Raw genomic sequence first — 27,921 nt, 5'->3', positions numbered from 1 at the left:
AAAGAGTGGATCCATTCACTCGAGTGTGAAAGCCCGAGTGCTTTCACACTGGAGCGGTGCGCTGGCAGGACAGTAAAAAATCCTAAAGCACCCCTGCCCATTGAAATCAAAGCAGCACTTTGCGGGTGTTTTTTTAAACCCTTTCTCGACTGCTAGCGGAGGTTAAAAGCAGAGGGGGGGGGGGGCGGCAAAATGCACCTTCGCCTGAGTTGGCAAAAATCCTTGCACCGGCCCTGGTGCGGGGAGGCCGCCGTCCGGGTCACTGCTCAGCAGGCAGCCAGCACGGCACTCCGGCACTGCAGAGGGGGGGGGGGGGGCGCTGAAGTGTCTGACAAGACACTCACACTGGTCCCCTTGGCTGGCACGCCCTCCCTTCCTCCTCCTCTCCTCCGCGTCTTGTCTCAGGTCAGGTGGTACTGTCCTGGGTAGCGCGGCGCTGTTGAGTGCATGCGTAACGCATGCAGTTCAAATTCTAACGGCGGGACCAGAACAGGACGGGACTGACAGACTGCCGCCGTACACAGTGCGCTGAAGAAAAGTAACGGTAAGGCCGCCCGTCCCCTCCACCTTAAATAGCAGGCTGACAGGTGACATCCCTCCTCCCACCTCACCTGTACTCCAATGAGGAGGGCGGGCACCAGATGTGAGCCAGTTTATAAAAAAAACGTAAAAAAATAAATAAATAAAAAACGGATGTTATATAGCAAAACATAAAATTATAATTTTTTGTCCAAATTGGTCTTTTGTTGAAAAAAAAAAAAAGGAAAACAATAAAACACAGAGATGATCAAAAACCACCCCGCAGTTGTCAGCTTAAAGTGGAGGTTCACCCAAAAAATACATTTTTAACATTACATTCAGCCGAGTTGTCCTAATGACAATCGGCTGTTTTTTTTTTTTTCCCCGTACATACCGTATTTTCACCGCCGCTTCCAGGTATGTCTTGTGCGGGACTGGGCATTCCTATCTGATTGACAGGCTTCCGACCGTCGCATACTACGCGTCACGAGTTGCCGAAAGAAGCCGAACGCCGGTGCACAGGCGCCGTATAGAGCCGCACCGACGTTCGGCTTCTTTCGGAAACTCGTAATGCGCTGTATGCGACGGTCGGAAGCCTGTCAATCAGATAGGAAGGCCCAGTCCCGCAGATTACATACCCGGAAGCGGCGGTGAAAATACGGTATGTACGGGGAAAAAAAAAAATAGCCGATTGTCATTAGGACAACTCGGCTGAATATAATGTTAAAAATTTATTTTTGGGTGAACCCCCACTTTAAATTATGCAGTGCATATACAAAATGGCCTGTCATGAAGGGGGGGGGGCAGTAAATCACTGATTAACCACGTGACCTCTGGAAGATTTACCCCCCCCCCCCCCTTCATGACAGGCCATTTTTTGCGATGTGCACTGCGTAACTTAAGCTGACAACCGCACGGTCATGCGACGCTGTACACAAATAACATTTGTATTTTTTTTTTCTCGTGGTATTTGATCACCTCTGTGTTATTTTATTTTATATTTTTTTTAAGACCAAATTTGAAAAAAAAAAAAGAAAATGTTACTTTCTGCTATATAACTTATCCAATTTTTTTTTTATGTTTTTTTCATAAATTTAGGCCAGGTGTCCCCAAACTTTCTAAACAAAGGGCCGATTTTCTGTGCTTCAGGCTTCAGGAGGGCCATTTGGAGTACAAAAGGTCCTGATGTCAGTGGGGAAAAAACAATGCTCCATCTTTGGTGTAAATGGGAGAAATTGTGCCCCATAAGTGGTGTCATTAAGAGATATTGTGTCCCATCATTGATGTCAATGGGAGTAATGGTTGCCCTATAATCGGTGTTGTAAAAAATTATTTGTTACAAATATTTTTGTTCTCTTTGTGTATGCTTAGGTAACGAGGGGGTGAAGATGGGGGGGGGGGGGCGCCACAGGATTAGCTCGCACAGGGCGCCTGAACACCTAAGGCCGGCCCTGACTATGTGACTTTAGTGGAGCAGCTTGAGAGGCAACACATTTATTTCATTACATTGTTTCTTTAAGATCGCTTCAAGTTAAAGCAATCATTTTGTTTCCTAAAGCAAAATAGTAGTGTTAATTTAATGCAAGTCCCATCATATGCATGCACATATGTTTTCCAGTATCTGTGGTGCCCCAGTGAAATTATTTCTATCGATAAATATCATTATTACTGTATATTATTATTATTATGTTAACAATACTTTATATCATTTTTAGGTTTCAGTGTTTTTGTCATCGGAGTAGCTGATGTGGATTATAATGAGCTCCGTGATATAGGCAGTAAACCAAGTGATCGCCATGTATTCATTGTCGATGACTTTGATGCTTTTGAGAAGATTGAAGATAATCTGATCACATTCGTGTGTGAGACAGCAACCTCAAGTAAGTTTAAACACTGAACGTTAGTGTTACACAAAAATATATACAAACAAAACAGTGTATACCAAGGTTGTAGAGATGACCAAATAGATAGTAAGCCAATTTACATTCATGTAATATGATTTGATTCAAATACACTGAAATGTATTTAGTAAAGGGAGAAGAAGCAGATGTGTCAAGATAAGTGAGAGAATAAAAAATTGAAATTTATGTCCAATAAAATGGTAAACATTTTTCAGCATGATAAAGTATTTTTTCTATGAAATCTGATTTTTTTTATCGTCCATTGATGAACACAGAAATTTGGTATTACTTAGACATTTGGATTAAACTGCCATTTACAGAAAGTTTTGACAAAAATTTTTTTGAAGCCAGCCCCAACCCCATGACCTCATCTCCAACTGTTTCAATTGTTTACTAGTGTCCTAGGAGGTTGGATACCATTTTCTCAGGTATTTTGAGAAACACTCTAACTATAATTTTGCCTTTTTTTATTATCTGTATTTGAGATCACCATTGATATTTTTTCTTCTGTAATTTCAGTCAAGATTTTGAAAAACTCTGCTTAATCTTGTGTCTACACAGCAGCTATTTGGATTGGCATATCCTCAGCAACAGCTTTGGAGGCCATCCCTGACCCTGCTGGACCATAATTTGTGAGGTAACCTGAAATATGACTTTCAGGCTCCGGGCACTACATTATGACACCTTCTAGACCTCTGTGTACTGTGTTAGTCCATTGCTGGGCACAGTTCCCAGAAGGATTTGTAGCCTGGGACCCCTATTCTTATAGGTTCATCCTTACCAGCTTGTTATACAGCTCCACTGTGTGAGGCTGAGACCCATATGTTCACAAGACCCTTAATACACCTCAGAATTTTTATCAATCTGTGCACAATTAAGCAGCAATCTGCTTGCAAGGGTTCTAAGGTTGCTCCAGCACCTTCCACAACAGAATCCAATTATGACCCTTCTGGACTTCCACCGCTAAGTGTGCCTGAGGCTCCTTTTACCATCTGTTATTTAAACCCTTAGTCATACAACCTTCTCCTGAAGACCTTGTATTTCAACAAGTTCCATATGACTCAGCTTTATAGGGAATCTTTGATACTCTGATTTACACTGCTGTTCCAGGCATTGGGCTGTTTTGGAACTGACTGGGCGATGGTCTCTTCATAGTCTGCGCTGACTTGAGTATTGCTTCTAGCTTTCTGCATCTGATGTTTCCACTTATAAACAGTGAGGGTATTGCTTGTCAGACTCCTTTTTGCCTCCCAGGACATAGTTATCAAGAAGTCCTGTACTTTTTATTAGATCAACAGTGAAAACATTCTCTTACTCAGCCGCAGAATTCAGAATCCAGAATGGGATGTGTTAACCTAAAGACCTTCAATGGATCTACTTGCTGGAAAATAGAGTGCCAATCAGACTATTGTTCCAAGTGCTAGTACATACATTCCTTCGTTTAGCTCTTATGAAAATTTTTTTGCCCTTTACACAGTTTTCACAAATTTCATGATTCCTAGAGTATGTATTTATTAATAGTATATCATACTCTTGGGGAGGAGTTGGAAAGTCTCCTTTAATATAGGTACAGTAGATCACTGAAGTCTTTCCTTTAAAACAATTTGGGATTACTACCCCTATGGTTTTCATCCATCTCTGTGTTAAGATTACTGCTTATAGAATACACTCTCCTTAGTCAAGGGTTAAGTGTTTTCACTTATAGGCCCAGATTCTCAAAGCACTTACGACGGCGCAGCGCCATGTACGATGTCGTACGTCCTAATCTGGGCCGTCGTATCTATGCGACTGATTCTTAAAATCAGTTACGCATAGATATCCATTAGATCCCACAGGCGTAAGTCTCTTACGCCGTCGGATCTAAACTGCAATTTTTTTTTACCCGCTAGGTGACGCTTCCGTCGATTTCCGCATCGAGTATGCAAATTAGCTAGATCCGCGAATTCCAGAAAGTACGCGCGGCCGACGCAGTAAATTTACGACGTTTACGTTAGGCTTTTCCCGGCGTAAAGTTGCCCCTGCTATATGAGGCGCAGCCAATGTTAAGTATGGCCGTCGTTCCCGCGTCAAAATTTTAAAAAGTTACGTCGTTTGCGTAAGTCGTCCGTGAATGGGGCTGGTCGTCATTTACGTTCACATCGAAACCAATGACGTTCTTGCGACGTCATTTGGAGCAATGCACACTGGGATATTTTACGGACGGCGCATGCACAGTTCGTTCAGGTGCGGGAACGCGCTTCATTTAAATGTTACACGCCCCCTACCCGCCGAATTTGAATTCCGCCGGGTGATTTACGCTACGCCGCCGCAACTTTACAGGCAAGTGTTTTGTGAATAAAGCACTTGCCTAAAAAACTTGCGTCGGCGTAACGTAAATCGGATACTTTGCGCCGACGCAGAGATACGCCCAAGGTACCTGAATCTGGCCCATAGTGTATTTCCACTTTTGCAGTCAAATTTGTGAAAATCCCACTATATGTTACATGTACATTTTTGATGTTTCTTGGGAGCAGACCTATAGGCAGATGCCATTGTTAGGACAAACAGTGTTCAAATTTAGTTTACAACTAATAACAAGATCTAGTAGCACAATACACACAGGTTTAACAGTGTGCAGTTTCTCCAAAATCTCATTCTCCTGTTAAGGTAGTTGTGGTTTCACCTGTTTTCATATACATTATTGGTTCTGCTCAGCATTTTTAGTTTAAGTTCTCTATTCTTTCAGGCAGTTTCCATTTAGTGGTGATTACCTGTACTTGTCAAAAATATCAGACTAATCCTCTGTAAACTTTCTTTGACCATGGCAATTTTTCTATTTGCTTTACCCTTTTTTGTCTAGCCTTTGTTCAGGCATTGACTTCACTCAGATACAGTAGTAGGATTTCTACATCTCAGTGGCCTTGCACCTCGGTTGAACTGCTTTTGGACATCCCAAATGTGTAATAATTATTTTGTTATCCCTGTGTTCTGTGTCCTACATTCCTGTGTCCCTCAATGGACAATAAGGGTAAAAACAGTTCTTTGCACTTACCATAAAATCTCTTTCATGAAGTCTATTGACTCCTGCTCCCTCTGGATTTTTGGCCTTAAAATTACATAACTGATTGATTTTTTTTTCTTTAAAATAACAAACATGTCATACATACCTGCTCTGTGCAATGGTTTGCACAGAGCAGCCCCAATCCTCTTCTGCTTGGGTCCCGTCCCAGGGCTCCTGGCTCCTTACCCCCATCGAGGGCCCACTATAGCAAGGTGCTTGCTATAGCGGCACTCAAGCCAGCTCTGTGTGTCCATAGACAAACAGAGCGTAGCTTTAGCTTGATCCCACCCCCTTCTCACTGGCTGTGATTCACAGCCAATGGATCGTGCTGCTGTCTATGAGCCTATGAGATGAAAAATAGCTAAGAGAGTCTCTGCTCTCATGCACAGCGCCAGATTGAGAATTAGGCTAAGTATAAGGGGGGAATCTGCACTCAGAAGTTTTTTTACCTTAATTCAGAGAATGAATTAAGGTAAAAAAAAAAAACTACTGGCCTTAGAACCACTTTAAGTACTTCTTGCTCACAAAACTGAGGCAGAAGGTGGATGGGAGTTATACAGGGATTGGCTTAACGTTCTTTTGTTTGGCAGTGTAAAACCTAATGTAAGCAGATGTGGGAATAGAAGCACAGTGGAGTAAAAGTACTTTTACAAAAATAATTTAAGGATATCATCTCAGATCTGGTCCCAGCCTTCTCCATTGCTCGTGTAAAAGAAATGGTTATAGTTCCATTACTAAGTACTACTAATTTAACGTGTTCAGAAATAAGTGAATAAGGCAGCCTTACTATTTGGCACATTAGGATATACAATTTTAGGGATTTTTTTTGCCATTTGTGTTACACTGGGGACATTTCCCTGTACACACAACAGGAAGTGAGAGGACATTTCCCCAAAGAGACAGTTGACTTGGGCTTGCATGTTGTTAATACATTAAAAGACACCTTTAATAGTTTGCTAATGCTAAAACAGGCAACAATTAATTTTAGAATCCAACTTATGCATAGAGATTAGATCATGTGTTATTGTGTGATAATCATATTTCCCCCCAGTAAATTACTTTCTACTGTTAGCAGAGAAATTGCTGTAAATATTTTCAAATAATTTGACAATGCCAGCGAGGAAGTTTGTTTGCTTTAGTTGAGCTGAATTTCTAATCACATTGCTATCACTTTGAATTAGGCTGCTTATTTCAGGAACAAAGAAAAAAACACAAAAAAAATTGAATCGATAGTTCAGTTACAAATGGGTCGTGCTGACCTTTCTTTCAAGTAGTTGCCAAAGGAATTCTAGTAAGCAGGCATCCAATTGAAAGTTGAGCTTCTGCTATTTCTAGGAATTTCTCACAAGCCAACAAAAACTTTTATCAGCCCAGACTTCAAGATCATAATAAATGACATAATATACAATTAATGTCAATAACAAGAACACTATGTGCTTTTTTTGAAATCTTAGCTTTCAATTATATTTTGAATGACTGTGGCTTTTTTAAAAAAAGGGAAAAATAGCACTGACAGGTACATCATGTCATCCATGTCTTATCTTCTGGCTGTGAGAAATCTGAATTAATCCCTTTTTACTCTTTAATATTGCATTACAGATACTTGTTCCAAACTAATCACTGTATGATGTATTTTTTTCTGTAAAAAGATGACATCACTATTTATGCTTCATCTTTTTTTTTTTAGCTTGCCCACTTATTTACCTTGATGGATACACATCACCGGGTAAGAGCTGTCACATCCTTATTGAGAAGTGTGATTCATGAATTTTGCACTGTATAGTTATACTTATGATTCTCTTTTAGGCTTTAGGATGTTGGAAGCCTACAATCTCACAGAAAAGACGTTTGCATCAGTCCAAGGTGTCTCCTTACAACCTGGTTCGTTTAACAGCTTCCCAGCATATAACCTCCAGAAAGATGCTTTCCTCTCTATACCTACCTCGTAAGTCACGCTGGATATATTAAGAATGTGGTGGCTGCATTGGTTTTCATTTCACTTCATTTCACAGCTTACAGAAAATTCAGACCTACTTGTTGATCCTGCCAGATATCTAGTGTCCTTCTCACTTCCTGTGAGCTGGACTAAAAGTTCAACCAATGTTATCTGCATTTCAATGTATCTTCTATAAATGAGAGAACATCTCCTATGTAATGGAAATGAGGAAAGGAGTAGAAGTTTGCATACAAAATCAGGAGAGCAGCCTAAGGTGACAAAGCTGTCCCTAAATAGATACAATGTTGTGAGTGAGCTGTGTCACTCTGGGACATGAAGTGCATTACTGGCAGGATCACTAGGTGAAATAAAAGGAAAAAAAAATGTAAAACAAAACAAATGCAGCCCCCACATCTAAGGGCTAATACACTGAAATATATCAAATATTTGTTTTTGGGTTTGAATATGCTTTAATCCTTGCATTGGTCTGCCTGTGATTGCTCACCTCCTGCAGTTTGCAGTCCCATCTATCTTCTCTTTCTGACAGCCTGCTTTCAGCAAATATGCTGTGCTTTCATGTACAGTATCTCAAAAAAGTGTGTACACTCCTCAGAATTGTTGCTCTACATAAAGATGACCTAGGCTATAAGAAGATTGCCAAGACCCTGGAACTAAGCTGCAGCATGGTGGCCAAGGCCATACAGCTGTTTAACAGGACAGGTTCCACTCAGAACAGGTCTTGCCATGGCCAACCAAAGAAGTTGGGTATACGTGCTCAGCATCATATCCAGAGGTTGTGTTTTGGAAAGAGACATATGAGTGCTGCCAGCATTGCTGCATGGTTGAAGGGGTGGGGGGCCAGCCTGACTGTGCTCAGACCATACACTGCACACTGAATCAAATTGGTCTACATGACTGTTGTCCCAGAAAGATGATGCACAAGAAAGCCCTCAAACAGTTTGCTGAAGACAAGCAGACTAAGGACATGGATTACTGGAACCTATGAGAACAACATAAACTTATTTGGTTCAGATGGTGTCAAGCATGTGTGGTGGCAACCAGGTGAGGAGTACAAAGACAAGTGTGTCTTGCCTACAGTCAAGCATGGTGGTGGGAGTGTCATGGTCTGGGGCTGTATGAGTGCTGCCAGCACTGGGGAGCTACAGTTCATTGAGAGAACCATGAATGCCAACATGTACTGTGACATACTGAAGCAGAGCATGATCCCCTCCCTTCAGAGACTGGGCCGCAGGGCAGTATTTCAACATGATAATGATCCCAAACACACCTCCAAGACAACCACTGCCTTGCTAAAGAAGTTAAGGGTAAAGGTGATGGACTGGCCAAGCATGTCTCCAAACCTAAACCCTATTGAACATCTGTGGGGCATCCTCCAATGGAAGGTGGAATAGTGCAAGGTCTCTAACATCCACCAGCACTGTGATGTCATCATGGAGGAGTGGAAGAGGACGTCAGTGGCAACCTGTGAAGCTCTGGTGAACACCATGCCCAAGAGGATTAAGGCAGTGCTGCAAAATAATGGGGGCCACACAAAATATTGACACAATGGGCCCAATTTGGACATTTTCACTTGTTGCCAACGGTTTAGAAATGAATGGCTGCGTGTTGAGTTATTTTGAGGGGGAAGCAAATTTGCACTGTTATACAAGCTGTACACTCACTACTTTCCATTATAACAAAGTGTAATTTCTTCAGTGTTGTCACATAAAAAGATATAATAAAATATTTACAAAAATGTGAAGGGTGTACTCACTTTTGTGAGACACTGTATATCCATATATCTGCTTTCAGATATTCCGTACTGCAGCTTAGCCACGCTACAAACCACATCTGACCCCAGGCAAGGACTAAATGTGGCCCCTTGCAATGACTAAATGCTAAATAAAGTGATTCTGCTCCCCCTGTCCCTATGACCACTGCAGCAAAAGCTTTACAGAACCTCTAGTCCGGTCTAACCAAAATGAAAACAAATTGATTCTGGTACATCTGTTCAATAATGTCTCTCAGCTTCACAGCATAATAAACCAGCCAGCATGTGTACCAACATTCAATAGTATCACACAGTATCTGAATATTATTGTCTGTGAAATTTCATAAAATAAGCAGTCTGCTTGCCAATAATTTTTTACATCTGATGTTTAGTAGGCTGCAATATATTACATTTTTGGTTTTGGGGTTAATATCACTAGAAAAAAAAACGATATGCAACATCCCACTGAATCTTTAAATGTTATATATTGAACATGCGCCCAACCCCTAAAAATGTTGGTTTATTGCACGTGCAGTTAATCATGCCAAATAACCAAATTTCACCTTTCGCTGATACCATATTAGACCTGTAGACACATTATCATTTCTCTCTGTGCTGCTTCAGTAAACCTGTGCCTAAAATATTTAATAAAATAAAACTGCTGGCTAAATAATTTTTTATAATTTTTATTCTGAGAGATTTGCTTTGTCTCTGTGATTTTACATCATTTGTTTAAAAACGTTCTACCTGTAACTTTTTTGAAAAAAATAAATAAAATACAGCTGGTCCCAAACAATCACAAGTAGAAACTGGATTGTTAGCATTAAATAATTTGGAGTGACGCTGCTAAAATTGCTTTTCAAAGTATCAACTCTGTAATTATAAATACATTATTTAATAAATTTTTATTTTGTCTACAGAGAACTGCATCCTGAGGGTCTACCACATTCTTACACAATCATCTTATTGTTCCGCCTGCTCCCCGAGACCCCCAATGAACCTTTTTCTATCTGGCAGGTTACGGACAAGGGTTATAAGCCTCAAACTGGAGTGACCCTGGATGGTAAGCCTCTCTATTTTTTATGAAAGTTTTTATTATTCTTATATTGTATTTCTAGTCGATCAGAATAGCATAATGAAGTGTATACACAATCGGAAATTCCAAAAGGAAAGTTTGATGTGAGCTTTTGGTCGGAAATTCCGACCATGTGTAGACCCCTTCGGACTTTTTCTGTCGGAATTTGCGACAACAAAAATTTGAGAGCTGGTTCTCAAATTTTCAGACGGGAAGAGTTCACCCATACTCGGAATCAATTCGACGCATGCTCGGAATCATTGAACTTAATTTTTCTCAGCTGGTTGTAGTGTTGTACGTCACCGCGTTCTTGGCGGTCGGATTTTTGTGTGACCGTATGTATGCAACACGAGTTTGAGCCAAAATTCCTTTTTAGAAAAAAAAATCAACGGTTTTCTTGGCGGAATTTACAATCGTGTGTACGTGGCATCACAGTTGTTTTCTTAAGCTACAACGTTAAATAAGTTAAAAAAATTATGAACATTCTTAAATGTTGTGCTGTGTTATGTTTTTAACATTGGTTACTACTTTTCACATTAATACACTGTATATATGCATTGAAGTTCATTGGCATTTTTCTGAAAGGCCCCACAGTGCACATATACAGTTTAAACAAGCGCATAAAAAAAGTAATGGTACCAACTCTGAACCTTTACTTACAACTTTTTTTTTTATTAGATTTTATTTTCAGCTTTTATAAGGTGCCTGTAGGCATGTAGCAAACAAAGAACGACAATTACAGTTACACAGGGAGTGATAATAACATAAGTATTACAATACAACAGTACTGTGAAAGAACAGGGCGTTAACAAATATGAGGTGACTGACTCCTATAGAGCAGGCATAGTCAGTAAATGCAATTGACATGTAGAATGGTAGTAAAAAAACTTGGGGTTGGGACATCCAAATCAATTTTATAAGGTTTATTCTGTCAATAACTGATATTGAAAGCTTATACCATGTATGGCACTTGAATACAAATGCATGAGGAAGGAGTAGTAAATTAAGGTCAGTGTATTGCTTGATGGCCAGGGTGATACCCAAATAGGTAATCTGTTGAAGAATTTTAAGATGTAAAAGAACCATTCTGTCTGTCTGGGAGTCATTCAAAAGGGACAAGAACAGGTTTCTCCCAGCTGACAGTAAGGTCAGAATAAAGTCCAAGTTTGGTTAGGAGATTCATGACACAAATTAAGTATCGGTTGGGAATAACAGGGCATAGTTGGCAGTGTTGTTCATCTTCCTTTAAAAAAGTAACTAGTTCCAATTACAAGTTACTTGCCCAAAAAAGTAATTGAGTTAGTGACTCAGTTACTTTATTAGCAAAGTAACTAGTTACTCGGAAAAGTAACTGAGTTTTTTTTTTTTTTATATATTCTACAATGCTATTACGTTCTATAACATCTTTAGTATCAAAGATGTTTATATTAACTGATTGAAGAATAAAAACACTATATACAGTATTTTAGAACATTTCGTACTGTGTACAATTATTAATATCATCATCACACTCCACCTGCCCAGCAATACTGTACAATATAGATTCAGTGTGCAGTGTGAGTGACATTGCTGCAGTGCACACTGAATCTATATTGTACAGTGATGCTGGGCAGGTGGAGTGTGATGATGATATTAATAATTGTACACAGTATTGCATTTGCTGGGCCTGCCATATACTGTACTGTATTATACTGTATAACTGCACTACAAAATTCCTTTACAAATAATGCATATTTTAAAATGTTATTACTAATAACATTTTAAAATATGCATTATTTGTAAAGGAATTTTGTAGTGCAGTTATACAGTATAGTACAGTACAGTATATGGCAGGCCCAGCAAATGCAATACTGTGTACAATTATTAATATCATCATCATCACACTCCACCTGCCCAGGCAGAAATACTGTACAATATAGATTCAGTGTGCACTGCAGCAGTGTCACTCACACTGCACACTGAATCTATATTGTACAGTATTGCTGGGCACTGGAGTGTGATGATGATATTAATAAATAATTGTACACAGTATTGCATTTGCTGGGCCGGCCCCCCACATACAGTATGCAGCCATGTCCCCCCACATACAGTATGCAGCCAATGCCATGGCCCATGTCCCCCCACATACAGTATGCAGCCATGTCCCCCCACATACAGAATGCAGCCATGTCCCCCCACATACAGTATGCAGCCATGTCCCCCCCCCACATACAGTATGCAGCCATGTGTCTCCCCCCCCCCACATACAGTATGCAGCCATGTGTCTCCCCATACCTAGATGCCGTCGCCGCCTAGTTAATCAGCGTGCGGGGAACATTACAGCTTTCATTTGAATAGCTGTCTGTTCCCCGCCGTGCCGCGTATAGACACTCCCCCTTGCTCGGGATTGGACGGGTGACCTGCACTTTGATACACAGGTCACCCGTCCAATCCCGAGCAAGGGGGAGTGTCTATACGCGGTGCGGCGGGGTACAGACAGCTATTCAAATTAAAACTGTAATGTTCCCCGCACGCTGATTAATTAGGCGGTGGCGGCGGGGACGGCGGGGGGGGGGTGTTATAATCTCGGTAACGCTGCCAATGTAGTGGGAACGGCGTTGCCGAGAGGGTAAAAGTAATCAAGTAGATTACTAGTTACCCGCAGGAGGCCAATCGTTACGTAACAGCGTTTATTTAAACGCCGTTACTTGCAACACTGGTCGTTGGCATACAATGCTATCTTCCCCAGTAAGCCCTGCTTTAACCCCACCATACTAGGCTTCTGTGTAATCCAGGCTGCAAGTGATTCAATAGCGATCACAAGTTGCAAAGATGACAGTGGGCAGTCCTGTTTTGTTCCTCTATATAAAGCAAAGAGGAGAAAGGGGTGGGTTTATTCTACTTCTGGCCCTTGTTTTAGCTAAGAGAAGTTGAACCCACTGAAGAAACACAGGGCCAAATTGGGGAGAGTTACCCATAAGTATGCCCACTCAACACTCTCCAAGATCTTTGCAATGCCTAATGCCAGAAGGGCTCTATTGCCAGCATAATCAGTGGGGACTTGAATATTGAGGAAACACATTGAATATTATGCGTTGTCAACTTGGGAGGCAAAAAACTGTTTTGATCTGGGTGCTTAATGTAATGATCACAGTGTAGGGCTAAAACCTTTGCCAGGATTTTACCATCTGTCGTCAACAATGAGATGGGGAGTCTGGGACAAACAGTTTGGCAAAACCACAATAGCCTCATACATGGAATCATGGTGGGAGCTTAACACCCATTCAGGGTTGCCAATAAATGAGGAAGACAGTTTTCGTTTGTAAACCTCAGGAGTACCATCTTCTCCAGTTTTTAAGATTAGGGAAAGACATAAAGGCAGTTTTGAGTTCTTCAAGTGTCAAAGGTGCATCTAGAGCTAGCTGCATGTCTTCTGACAGCTGTGACAAATGAGTCTGCTGAAGAAAGTTGTGGAGTTGGAAAAGCGTAAATTTTGCAGAGGAGGAGTATAGTGTTTGATAAAAGCGAGTAAATGCATAGGGAATAGAATTAGGCCCCGTACACACGTCCGAGGAACTCGACGGGCAAAACACATTGTTTTTTCTCGTCGAGTTCATTGTGAAGCCGCCGAGGATCTCGGTGAGACAAGTTTCCCCCGTTGACTAAAGAGGAAATAGAGAACATGTTCTCTATTTGGCCCGACGAGATCCTCGTCGGTTTCCTTGGCCGAAAGTGTACAGACGGCCGGGTTTCTCGGCAGAATACAGCTCCGATCGAGTTTCTGGCTGAATTCTGCCGAGAAACTCGGTCGTGTGTACGGGGCCTCAGTGTCTGTCTACAAAGTACCAATAAAACCTGCTTGCTCACCCTCTGCCCAAAACACTAGTTTCAGAAAGAATATTTTTTTGGGGGCTTTGTAAAGTATGATCACTTACAACCTTACACTCTTCGCTACCTTTTTGCCTGGGTTTCTCATTTACTCCCTCATAATAGGAACATAGATTTCTTTGACAACATCTACAGTATCATTCATAAATTCATGTTGGCTATTGATTATGTTATTTTCTATCACATATGATTGTCTGTGGTTCGTCTTGGATCCCTCCAATAGGTTTAAATGAAAACCTGTACTAAGGAAGTACAGATCTCTCATTGCGTAACTCTACTTCTGAAAATACTAGGTTTTGGGCTGTAATACTCTTCTAATGGCTTAAAGTTGTTCTGAGTAATTTCCCTAAAACAAGCATGCAGATTATAAAATATGTGATTTGCATGCTTGTGTTTGGCCAGTGAAGAGAAAAGTATTGAGGCTAGGAATAGCCAGGCTGCAATGTCAACTCCACTCATCTCTCAATATCGATTTCCCGTAAAGATCTTTCCTTTCACTATAATATGTTTACTTTAAAGGATTATTATGGTTTATTTCTTTAAGTCACAATCTTACTTCTTTTTTTTCTAGTACCAAAGAAAGCTCTTACTTTCTTCAACAAAGGAGCATCGGGAGAGATTCAGAGTGTAACCTTTGATGGTGATGAAATCAAGAAACTCTTCTATGGAAGCTTCCACAAGGTATTCAATTTACAGAAGATATTTGTGATTGAGAAACCAACCAATTGTTTCTTTAACCACTTAAGGACCCGCTCACGACTATATACGTCCTGTTTTTAAAGATGGATATCTCGGTAACGGCAGCAGCTGCTGCCACAACCAAGATATCCATTTTGTCCTTGAGTAAACGATAATGGTGCTCTCCGCAGCGGATTCACCACGAGATCACCGTTATCGGCAGCTGGAGAAGAGGCCCCCCTCCCGCCGCTCTCCCACGCCCTCCGCCACTTACCGGAGCCGTCGGTAGCGGTGGAGGCGATCGGGTCCTGTCCCCTGCTCGGGCAAGATGGCCCCCACCTGTCCCCATAGCATAGCAGGGTGGAAGTGACGTCAAAACGTCACTTCTGCCCATGCTTCTTAAAGCAATATTTTCTTGTTGTCATTTTTAATTTTTTTTGCATTTAAGTCTAAATATGAGATCTGAGGTCTTTTTGACCCCAGATCTCATATTTAAGAGGACCGGTCATGCTTTTTTCTATTACAAGGGATGTTTACATTCCTTGTAATAGAAATTAAAGTGATCCATTTTTTTTTCAGTGTAAAAATTAATAAAATAAATAAAAATAAATAAGAAAACAAACAACATTTTTTTTAAAGCGCCCGTCCGGACGAGCTTGCACGCAGAAGCGAACACATGCGCGAGTAGCACCCGCATATGAAAACGGTGTTCAAACCACACAAGTGAGGTATCACCGCGATCGTCAGAGCGAGAGCAATAATTCTAGCTCTAGACCTCCTCTGTAGCTCAAAAGATGCAACCTATAGAATTTTTTAAACGTTGCCTATGGAGATTTTTAAGGGTAAAAGTTTGAAGCCATTCCACGAGCGGGCGCAAGTTTGAAGCGTGACATGTTGGGTATTTTTTTACTCGGCGTAACATTATCTTTCACAATATATAAAAAAAAATGGCTAACCTTACTGTTGTCTTATTTTTTTATTAAAAAAAGTGAATTCTTTCCAAAAAAAGTGCGCTTGTAAGACCGCTGCGCAAATACGGTGTGACAAAAAGTATTGAAATGACCGCCATTTTATTCTCTAGGGTGTTAGAAAAAAATATATATAATTTTTGGGGGTTTTAAGTAGTTTTCTAGCAAAAAAAAATGTTTTAGTCTTGTAAACTCCAAATCTGAAAAACAGCCAAGGTCCTTAAGTGGTTAAATCAATGAGCCATAATACCAAATTGCTTTTCACTTTAGTGAAAAATTGACCGCTGCTGGAGATATGTCACCAAAGAGAGGTATTCTTTTACAGTTGGAAACTGGTACCACTTCTCTTCTGTTCAAATATAATGGTACTCTGTGAGCACTCTTGTATCTAAAATGGATGGTGTTAGAAGTCCCCACTGAGAGATGTAACAGTATATGGGAAAAGGTCTAAAAGAAACCATTTTATTTTTCAGTCACCAAACAATTTTCTATTATTTAGAATGCACATATTACTTCATAGTTTACTTCATAATTTTCTGGAATTCGTTTCATTTCATATATTTGATTGTTTTGTCCCTTGTGTGTACTTTAAAAGAGTCTGTGAAGAATTTGTAATAAATTAACCAGTAAGCATAATAACAGCTGTGTTACTATCTGTGGTGGTCCAAGCTTCTTCTTTGGTTAGCAGGAGTTTGGCTGTAATCTACAGAAATTTCTTAATCTATTCTGATGTCTGACCTTCTTGCAAATGTGTTGTTGAGAGCAGTTCAATAACCTTGCTGTCAAAATATAAAATCTTACATTTTGTTATTGTAAAACATTCTGGCTATTCTTGACCAATAACTGCTGGAAGCAGTAATAATCCAGCTATGAGGACTAGCTAAACACTCTTAGAGTTGAAAGGACAATCTTAAGGCCCCTTTCACACTGTGGCAGGAGCCGCTGTGGCGGTATAGCGCTGCTAAAAATAACAGCGCTATACCATCGCAATTGCCGCGGAATTCGGCCGCTAGCGGTGCGGTATTAACCCCCGGCGATAAAGGGTTAATACCGCCCACAATGCGCCTCTGCAGAGGCGCATTGCGGGCGGTATTACCGCGGTTTCCCATTGTTTTAAATGGGAAGGAGCGGTATACATAACGCTCCTCTCATCGCTCCAAAGATGCTGCTTGCAGGAGATTTTTTTCTCTCCTGCCAGCGCATCGCCTCAGTGTGAAAGGCCTCGGGCTTTCACATTGAGAATGCTGTGCAGGAGTTTTTCAGGCGGTATAGCAGCGCTATTTTTAGCGCTGTACCGCCTGAAAAACTCCTCAGTGTGAAAGGGGTCTAACTCTGCTTACCTACATTGCATGATGTTGGAAAAAGATCAAACAGAACGGTAATGGTAGTGGTAATAAGAATTGCATACCCTGTGTAAGACAGATAAATTGGAAAGCTCACTAGTTAATCTGAGGGATTTGGAAAGAATGAGTGATTTGCCTTATACATTGTATAATATACGTAGGGTAAATTATAACAAAATGTCATACGTTTCCTTTAGATAATAAATCTCCTGGAACTAACAATATCTTAGAAGTTAGAAAAAGTAATCCCTGGATAAGCTTAGCTGTCTTCTCGTCAGAGTTTCATTGTAAAAGATACTGGCTTACAAACATGTAATACCATGTGCTCACTAGGAACTCAAAGGATTTGATAATACTTTTACTATAATACTATAGAACTTGCTGGCCCACAGATAACAAAAAATACAGCATTCCCTACACAGCATACCTGGACTTTTTTTGATAAAAAAATAAGTGTCTATGAAAAATGCATCTCTTAAAATAGGGTGACCAGACATCCCCGGGTTGAGGTCACTGTCCCCGGAGCCCATCTGTCCCCCTTTTTGTCCTCGGATTCAGGGATGATCCTGGGCGGGTGCACTGCGATCTAGTGTGGGGGGGTGGTGCCCAGGGCTGGCCCTATCATGGGTCCCTCTAGGGTGTCTCGTACAGGGAGGGGGCGAACACCACCGGATTATACAGAGCGGGGATCTCCTGCTTACCCAACTATAGGACAAAGTCCTGCCTCCTTGGCCAGCTCCTATTATAGGCTGTACACTGGTGACGTCTATCATAGGAGGCGGGAGTTCATCTGAGGACAGCGGCCGCACAGGGTAAACAGGAGATTCCCACTGTGTCTGCCCACACTCCAATCCCCAGGACTGTGCCTCAGAAAAGTAAAGTGGGGGCAGGAAATTTGAAGTCCAGCAGCCTCATATACTGTACATATGGATGAGAGGTGCTGACTGCCAAGGGGTGAGTGAGCTCACCATCCATTCCTGTCTGTGACTGAAGTCTCCCCCTTCTCTCTCCTACCTCTGAGTGAGCACACTATGGTAAATCAGGGTTCTCAGACCTTTACACCAAAGTCCTCTCTATACATCAGAGTTCTCAGTGTTCCCACTTAAATCAGGGCTCCCAGAGCATCCCTTATGTCAGAGTTCCCAGAGCTCTCCTTTATATCAGAGTCTGCAGAGTCCCTGCTTACAGTGTAAGGGAACTTTGCGAGTTCACATATATAGGGGAACTCTGCAGATTCAGGTGTAAAAGGGGAACTCTGTGGATTCAGATATAAAAGGGGAACCTGTGGACTCTGATGTAAAGGGGGACTCTTGTGGTTAACTTTATATGATTAGGAATGTTATTTTATTGCAAAATATAAGTATATACAAAAATTTGCTTATAAAATAGTTTTCTCTTTGCCAATTAAAAAAAAAAAATATGTCCCCGGATTTCATTTTAAAAATAGGGTCACCTTATCTTAAAATTCAGCCTTCTAATATACACAGGTAGTAAAAGCTTATACACACATATACAGTATATACTGTGATATAGAGAAGATTAAACTCATGTGGCAGGTTCTTTTTCAATAAAAAGCACCAGTCAAAACTGAATTTAAAGTATTACTAAACCCACAACAGTAAAATCAGTCTGTCAATGCAGCGTAGCATGCTTGTTATACTCACTGTGGAACTTAAGGGGTTAATCCTCTGCATTGTGTAAACAGGCTGTTTTATTCTGTATGCACAGATCCTCCCCCTCTTGCACTGTCTATCTGGGGAGGGCCAGCTAACACAGGCAGGGTAGCCGACCTGCACATGCTCAGTTGTGTCTTTTATGCTGGAGAGAACATGTACTTTTCTCAGAGCTAGCCAGGTCACATGATATTGACTGCACACATGTGGGCGTGTTTACAGGCTGAAGTGAAAATCTCCTCCTACCTGAACTCTTAGCACTGAAGAAACTGTGCAGTTTATCATGTAACTGTTGTATACAGATCAGCCAAAAAGGTATATAGTGGCAATATTTTAATGTAAAAAGATTTATAAGCTGTGGGCACTGTGGGGGATTAACTATTTTCCTAGTACTGGATTTAGTAACACTGTAAGGACACGACAGATCACTTTTTTTTACATAAAACAGAAAGTTCCCATACACATCAATTGACCAGTTCTTCCACATCAATACAAACAACCAATGAAAATACCAAGCCCCTTGGTTCCCTTGTTGTCAGCACCACTGCTCTTCTTATCTTCCTTTGAATGTAATGCCCAGCATTACTGGTCTACCTGGCTCTCTTATGGTTTAGTGGAGCACCGTGCTGCATGACCCAATCCTGGCCACTGTATAGGGGGTCTCCTAACACTCTGATAGGAGTTGACCTGACACCTGGAATGAGATCTCCTGGCTGCTGGCTGAGGCACCTCAGACCCCTGGGTGAGATCTCCTGTCTCTTAGCTGCTGGCTGGGGCTTCTGTGGCCCCTGGGTTAGACCTTTTGTCTCCCACAGTGGGAACTGCCTCCAAACCGGGAGCTCAGAGCTATCCTCAGGCTTAAGTATATATCAACCCTGCACTCCTGTGTACTCAGGCAAGCTGCAGGCACCAGGTCAACTCTGGACATAGGATTGAAACTTTCGATCTAGTACTACAGACATTGGAGAAAACCAAAAACACAGCTTTCTTCGTTCTGAAGTAATAATTCAGAACCTTGCGTTAACCCTTGTGAATCCTGTGTCATATTATTCTCAATATTCTCAACAGTGGCAGGGTCTCGGCCTGTCACAATACATACACACTTTTTAAAGGGAGAATGGGGGCAGTGAAGTCATGCTTGAAATGATATGCTTAATGAAGCATGCAGAGTATTATTAATTTGGGGTTATTTTCATTTACAGTTCTGTTCCTTCTGTTTAAACCTATAAATGTATATATTCTCAGCAAAAAGGATCCTCAACTTTTTTGTCCCAGAAGTGTAAATGTGTGTTTTTTTTTTAATGATGGTGTTTTTCTGGGACTTTGACTGTTGTTGTAACAGCCATATACAATGATCTAAAGCCTAAAAAAATATTTTCTGGGACTGCAGTTGGGAACAAGTCCAGAAGTTTTCTATGTCTGTTCTGGAGCAGTGTTAACAAATAGCAAAAGACAACCTTCCAAGTTTTTTTTTTATGTGCTAGAGATACAGTTGCAGCTGTAAAATGGTGTTTGCTTCTGTTGACCTTTCTTTATTTTTTCATCGAACAGCTCCTCTTGTTGGTTCTGTAAATTAGGAATTTTGACATTATGACACAGTACATAGCCCTCTAATTGTTTTCATATCGGTATTTTTAGTCTTCCAGAAGAAAGATAATGAGTTTAAACTTGGCCCGCAGGAAGCATTTTGGCATAAGTAGTGGATTTTTACAGATTTCTGCTTTTTAGCTGCTGAACTTGGGATGTCACTTGCTGCTGGGAAAGGTTTGGCTTTACACTAATACTGACATGCGAGTTTCTTTAAAAGGCAAACAGACTCGATTGTTAAAGTTCTCTTGAAGCCAAGGATTTCACTTAAAGTCTGTCTTGTGGTAGTAGTAGTCAGCTGCTTCATAGGAACATTCACATTTTCCTTCCCCTCTCTTCTGTGGGCTTGTATGTGGTTTGCGTGAATAAACAGTAGTTATTGTCACGTTTAATTTTCCCCATTAATTTAGTTGTCTGTATCTCAAGTTGTATAGTCTGTAGTCATGGTTTCTAAAGAAATTCAATATTCCAGTTTGGCATCTCATCACAATAGCTAAAAAAAAGTAACTTTTTTTTACAGGATTTAATTCCCCCCTTTAGCTTTGACAAGAAAAACCCAGAAGCTGATTGGTTTCTATACAGAGCTGCACCAGATTTTGCACCCTCCAGTTTTAGTAAATCAACCCCAACGGACATTGGGAAGTTACCCTTAAGATGGTCTTTTGCTATCATTAACAAAAATAGCAAGTATTTGAGCTGAGAAACTTATGTAGGATTTGAGATAATAACAAGCACATTCAAAATGAAATAAATAGGCTGGAAATTACTATAAAATCTATTTCATCCCCACAGCTAATAATTAGAATGGTAAACAATACTGAAAACAAAACAGGTTTTCACTAAGACAGTTAATCCAATAATTGTTCAGTGTGCTGGAAGTAATTACGATTTGCATGTAACGATTAGCAGAAAAACTCAGGAATCTTTTTGGCATTATGTTAATGAGATTTTACTACATCTGCAATTAATTATATATATTGATAACATGCACATCAAAATCAATTAAAATAACATTTACTAGAAATGCTGGGCAGCAGAGCATATATATATATAAATATTTACTACAAGGAATGACCTGGAGTGGACAGATAATACTATTTAAAAACTATGGGCCAGATCCTCAAAAGGGATACGCCGGCATATCTACTGATACGCCGTCGTATCCCTGTTTCTATCTTTGGAACTGATCCACAGAATCAGTTTCCCAAAGATAGGCAGAAGATCCGGCATGTGTAAGGGACTTACACTGTCGGATCTTAGGATGCAGTATCGCATCCGCCGCTGGGGGCATTTCGAGTCGAAATGCCGCTTCGCGTATGCAAATGAGCACTTACGGAGATCCATGAAGCGGGTTAGCTTCGTGAAATCTCCGTAAATACTTACGTTGCAATCGTAAAATTAGGGCTGCTTTTACAAAGTGTAAACTGTTTACACCTTGTAAAAGTAGACCCTTCTTTACAGCGACGCTGATTTTTTTTTTTTTTTTTTTCCGCTGTATCTTTTTTTTTTTCCGACGCAACCTTTTTTACCCGGCGGGATTCACAAAACACGGTGTAACGTAATTTCGCGCTATGCCCGTCGGGAAAATGACGTCACGAGCATGCGCAGTACGTCCGGCGCGGGAGCACGCCTAATTTAAATGGGACTCGCCCCATTTGAATTGGGAACGCCTTGCGCCGGCCGGATTTAAGTTACACAGCCGAAAATTTCTAGGTAAGTGCTTTGTGGATCGGGCACTTAGGTAGAAATTTTGCGGCAGTGTAACTTAAATCAGAATAGTTAAGTTACGGCGCCTCTTTGTGGATCTGGCCCTATATTCCATTCATACTAGAAACCAAACAATGGCATAGAGAAAGAGAACTTTAAAGGGCTCTCAAATAAACAAGAGGGCTTTAAGGACGCTCTCATAAACAATATCAACATCCACCAGGGTTGCCAACTTTCAGTAAATTTAAGAACAGTTTGGAAAATCTGTACTTTTTGCATCTGTACTTGAATGTCCATTCAAGACTGACTCTTAACAAATACCTGGCAGGTAAAGATTGAGTAGCATGTACTGACCATGTTCTTGTGATATTATCATTTATAGGTTCATCTTGTGGTATCTACACAATATGTGAGAATTTATGTTGACTGCCAAGAAGTAGCAGAGAAACCAATCAAAGAACCTGGCAATATAACAACAGATGGATATGAAGTGCTTGGAAAACTGACAAAGGGGGACAAAAAATCTGCTCCGGTAAGCTTTTTTAATTTCTCAAGCTGGAAAGTAAATTCTTTGACAAATCACTTTTTATAGAACCTCACTTTTGATAGAACCAATTATATTTTATCTTCTGAAATATGCCCAGACTGGTCATCTGGAAACTCTAGCGATGATCAGAAGAGCTATTTTGATTGAGCTTTACTTCAGGCTGCAGAATTTAAATTGGCAAAATACAGAATCAGAATGTCAGCATACCCTATATAAACATTGGACAGTAAGTGCTAGCTTAAAAACATTACTGACTTAAGCCCTGTACACACGATCGGATATCTGATGGAATCGAATCCGATGGATTTTTTCGCCGGATATCCAATGAAGCTGACTTTCATCAGTCTTGCCTACACACCATCGGTCAAAAATCCAACCGTGTCCAAACGCGGTGACGTAAAACACTATGACGTGCTGAGAAAAATTAAGTTCAATGTTTCCGAGCATGCGTCGACTTGATTCTGAGCATGCCTGGATTTTTGACTGATGAACTTACACACAGAAGATGTCCGATCACCGATGGAAAACAAACCGACAGGGCCCACACACGATCGGTTTGTCCGATGAAAATGGTCCATCGGTCCGTTTTCATCAGACAAACCGATTGTGTGTACAGGGCTTTACAGAAATACTGGAAGATGCTTTTTACATATCAAGGTTGCATTCTTCCTACTAATTAGCACAAACAAATAATTTCTGCTTATCTGTGCAGGACCTGGTTTTGTTTCATTGCAATTTACTGTTTTCACCACTTCACCCTAAAATAGTTAGGTGGAACAATCTGGTGCTGAAGTTGTCTTATTCATTCATTTGTATATTTGGATGTGTTTTTTCCACTTTCATTGTAAAATGCCAAGTTAAAGTTATACAAATTTTGAGGCTGTTGCCATGTGCCAATAATTGAGGACTTTGTTTCTGCTATTGGTGTTTTTGCATAGAGGGAGGCTAAAGCCCCGTACACATCGGAATTTCCGATGGAAAAAGTTAGATGGCCTACTTCAATTGAAAATTCAGACCGTGTGTATGTCCCATCGGAATTCCATCGGAGTTTAGATAGAGAACATGGTCTCTTTTACTCCGATGGAATTCCGTCGGAATTCCAATGTTAGTTTGGCCGGGCAAAAGCCTGATCGTGTGTACGGGGCATTACTCTAACTAGGAAGAAAGGCTTTTTTCTAAGTAGAAGAAGAGTAGCCATTTGTGGTCTTATGTCCTGGCTGAAAGTATGACAGAAACTGTGCACACAAGTTGCCAACGTTGATGTACTTTCTGCCTTCTGGTGTGGCTTAGGCATTTACCCTTTTTGAATAAACAAATTGCCTGCCATTACTCCAGCTCCACCAAAGGTTCAACACCAGAGAAAGAATTATTTTGCTTTAGTTTTGAATAGCGTAAATCAAGGGTTAGAGCCACTGTCATTTTAATTATCGCTGTCTTTGTTCCCATTGGGGAGATTTCCCTTTACTTCCTGATTAAAGGGTATCACAGAGACAGTATGCAAAATCTCTCCAATGAGAGCACATAGTACTACAGAAACACTTCTTAAAAGGTTAGAACCTCTTTTGGGTTTGCATTGCTGCCTGTGACTATGCATTTAAGTCTGCTACATTATTTATCTTCTTAATTTTTATAATGAATCTCCTCTCTTTCTAAAAAAATGGAACACATATTTCCTTATACAAATGTTTTAAAACATACAAACAGTTATATTCATTTGCTGACACTGCTGCCTGATTTTAGTGACTTTTTATTTTGTATGTGCGGCATCAAAAAAGAACTCAGCATAACAATTGAGAGACAAGCCAAACAAGTAGAACTTAAATTAATTTACAAGATGACATCATACTTTCTAATTGCCTACAGATGTTCATGTGTCATCTGTTCAAATGTGGATGCTAAGCAAATGTCCTGATATGTATGATCAAAAAATACACAAATGACATGACAAATAAACAAGCTTTCTGTCTTGTTTCCAGTTCCTGCTCCAGATGTTTGACATTGTGTGTACTGTAACCTGGACAAGTAGAGATAGATGCTGTGATATCCCTGCAATGGTAAGTAGTCAAGTGAATACAGCAGTAATTTTTTTATTGTATACTTGCTTCTGAAAAAACGTAAAACATTTTTAACCACTTGACCTCCAGATGATTTACTTCCCTTCCTGACCAGGCCATTTTTTTGTGCTACAGCACTGCATTATTTTAATTGACAATTGCACGGTCCTGCGACACTGTATCCAAATAAAATGTATGTATTTTTTCTTTCCACAAATAGAGCTTTTTTTTTGCAGTTTTGTTTTTTTGCGCTATAAACAAAAAAGACTGACAATTTTGAAAAATAAACTCTTTTTTTACTTTCTGATATAAAACATATCCAATAAAACATCATACATTTAGACCAATATGTATTCTGCTACATGTTTTTGGTAAAAAAAATCCCAATAAGCATATATTGATTGACTTACACAAACATTATAGTGTCTACAAACAATGGGATATATTTATGGAATTTTTATTTTAAAAAAATATATACTAGTAATAGCGTCGATCAGCAACTTATAGTGGAACAGCAATATTGCGGCCGACAATCAGACACTGACACTTTTGACAATTTGCGGGAACCAGTGACACTAATTCAGTGATCAGTGCTAAAAATATGCTACTGTACTAATGACAAGGTTGGGAAGGGGTTAAACATCTAGCACGATCAAAGAGTTAAATGTGTGCCTAGCCGTGTGTTTTTTTTGTGTACTGTATGTGCTGCTTTGCAGGAATACAGAATCCATCCATTCCCCCTGTCAGAACTGAGATTTGATTTGTTTACGTAGGTAGATCTCAGTTCTGTGTGCGTTACCGACAATCGGCAGGTGCCAGAGGACATTAAGTGCCTGGCACCCGCAGATCGACTTCTGCTGTGAATATGCACAGCAAAAGCAGCCCAGCGGAGTAGCATGCACACTCCCTGCAGGCGGAAGTGCAGAATTTTATATATATATATATATATATATATATATATATATATATATATATATATATATATATATATATATACTGTATGACTCTGCACAGGAGAGGTGCCCTTTATCACTAAAACTGCTATGGGAAAGACGGCTAGTGGTTTAATACAATTAATTTTGCCATATCTTGTTTCTTCTACCAGCTGTTTAATATTGATAACCCAAAGTTTTTGGTTGTCTCCAAAATAGTATTAGAGCGGGAAATCTTCCAATTGGGACACTAGCTCTGGTGACCTGGGGGTCCCAAAGGGATTACTTTAATTTGAAGGGATTTTCTTTTACTTCCTATTGGGCAGGAAGTGAAGGTAGTATTTCACAATAGGACACAAATGGCAAAAAAATGTATAATAATATGACAGGGGTTATCACCCTCCCTTGCTCTATCCAAAATGAAAAAGAAAAGTTTTGTCTAAAATTCTGTTTTAACAACTACTAACAGACTAAACTTGTGTCTGCTAAATAACCAGATGCATGCTTTCATAGTTGTGTGTGTCTCCACAATGTTGCATGTGGATAGTAAATAATGTAAGACTACTCTTTGGTTGCTCAGCCTGGTTTAATACCAATGATCATATTCTTTACAAATCTAACCCATAGGCTTGTGCCTTCAATTTATTTTTAACTAATCATAACATCTGTAAAAGGCTTAAGCATAGTTTTAAAGAGATTAGGTTATATCCAGTCTTTTTGGTGAAACTGTTGAGTTGCTTGATTGTGTAATACGCGTCATAAATCACTGCAGAGTTTCGCAAGGCAAGAGTATCATATAGTATTAGTGACATTTGAAAAAACACGATTAGTTGCCAACTGTTCAAACCTTTCTGGTAAAGATATTAAAGCCACATATTCTAATAAATCATTGGCTGATGTTTACCATGTTTTTATCATCTTACTGATTACACAAGTACTTTCCTACTTAGCACAGGAAAATATCTAAAGTGGTAGCCAGTCTGAATGTAATTAATTAAAACCCTTGCCCAGTACAAAAGCCTTTCAGATATCATATGTCTCTAGAAAGCTGTGAAGATATACAAAGAGGCAATGCAAAAGCAAATATATTGTTGGCAGTTTGCATATAATAGAATAATATACTTTGGGGAAGTAGCCTTGCTTGAAACCATATGTGGAATTCCCTTCGTCATTTGTTACTGAGGTTTCAGCCAAATGTAAACAATGTTGGCGTATTTGGTCAGCGCATATTTTCATCTCCACTCCTCCATCATGACCTAAACGATTTCTTAAAATTAAGGTGCATACTTTAGATAAGTCATTTTTAATGATGGACACTTCTATTGAGAGCGTCAGGGGTTTCCAGTGTTTGGCTGTATCTTATGGCAGTTACTTGGGTATGTTGAAGCTGTAGCAATTTGTACAGTAATTTGTGCAGTTTCTTGATGTCAGAATTTGTACAGCTTTCCAATTTTCTTTGGGGAAAGTACAATGTAAACCTATGCTATACATTCAGGGTACCTAAACATCTTTGCAGAGGTTAAGCTATGGAAGGCTTAGTTTTAGGTAAAAACAGAAAACTAAGAGGGGGAAAGGGAGCACCACTGTCTAAACAGAAAACATAGAAAAGTGATGGCAGAAAAAGAGTAGTCCACCGAGTCCGCACATTTTTTATTTATTTTTTGCTTTTTTCGAATATAGATTTATGTTTGTCCCAAAGATGTTTGAAGCCATTTCCTGTTGACTGTCTCACAACCTCTGATGAAAGTTTATTCTGAGCATCAGTTACCCTTTTAGTAAAATAATGCTTTCTAAAATTAGTTTTGAACTTTCCTCCAGTTAGTTTGAGATCATGTCCCTGTGTTCTTGATTTTGTTTTCATCTTGAAAACCTCCTGAACCTTATTCACCCATTAATGTATTTAAAGGTTTCAATTATATCCCCCCCTTCCCTTCTTTCCTCCAAACTGTAAATATTGATAAATACATAATACATGTAATAGTGATAGGAACATCAATAATACATTGGATGCTAAGTATTGCACACACATACACATGGATAAAACACAGGTTATCAATACATTCAGTGGAGACATCAACGGACAGAGCTTCTTAAGAATTTATGTTCACATTTTATGTTCATACCAAAGTGTATTGATATTCAGCTTGCACCGCATGTGCACTTATAACAGACACAGCTATTGGTTAATTAATCATTTATGTTGCACTGCTGCATGTAATTTTTGGGTCACACAAGCAGGCGCCAACACCAACTAATCCCTTCTTCCATACTTTATTCCACTTCGGTGGGATACATATGTAGGGGGAGCCACTTGCATAATTGT

General features: G+C 40.0%; 1 protein-coding gene across 5 annotated transcripts in view; it reads left to right on the top strand.

Moving 5' to 3' along the window:
- COL12A1 (collagen type XII alpha 1 chain) overlaps nt 1-27,921 on the top strand; it is a 245,105-nt gene that overhangs the window by 183,221 nt on the left and 33,963 nt on the right. For all 5 annotated transcript variants that reach the window (XM_040349963.1, XM_040349962.1, XM_040349966.1 and 2 more), the window contains 7 exons: nt 2,235-2,399; nt 7,148-7,186; nt 7,267-7,405; nt 10,088-10,230; nt 14,681-14,790; nt 22,448-22,597; nt 24,589-24,666. In XM_040349963.1, coding sequence (XP_040205897.1) covers nt 2,235-2,399; nt 7,148-7,186; nt 7,267-7,405; nt 10,088-10,230; nt 14,681-14,790; nt 22,448-22,597; nt 24,589-24,666 — 824 coding nt within the window. The remainder of the gene's footprint in view (nt 1-2,234; nt 2,400-7,147; nt 7,187-7,266; nt 7,406-10,087; nt 10,231-14,680; nt 14,791-22,447; nt 22,598-24,588; nt 24,667-27,921) is intronic.

Source organism: Rana temporaria, chromosome 4, assembly GCF_905171775.1.
Source record: "Rana temporaria chromosome 4, aRanTem1.1, whole genome shotgun sequence".
In the NCBI taxonomy this organism is placed as follows: Eukaryota; Metazoa; Chordata; class Amphibia; order Anura; family Ranidae; genus Rana; species Rana temporaria.
Note: the sequence above shows the minus strand (reverse complement) of the source record. Positions and strands in the feature narration are given on the sequence as shown.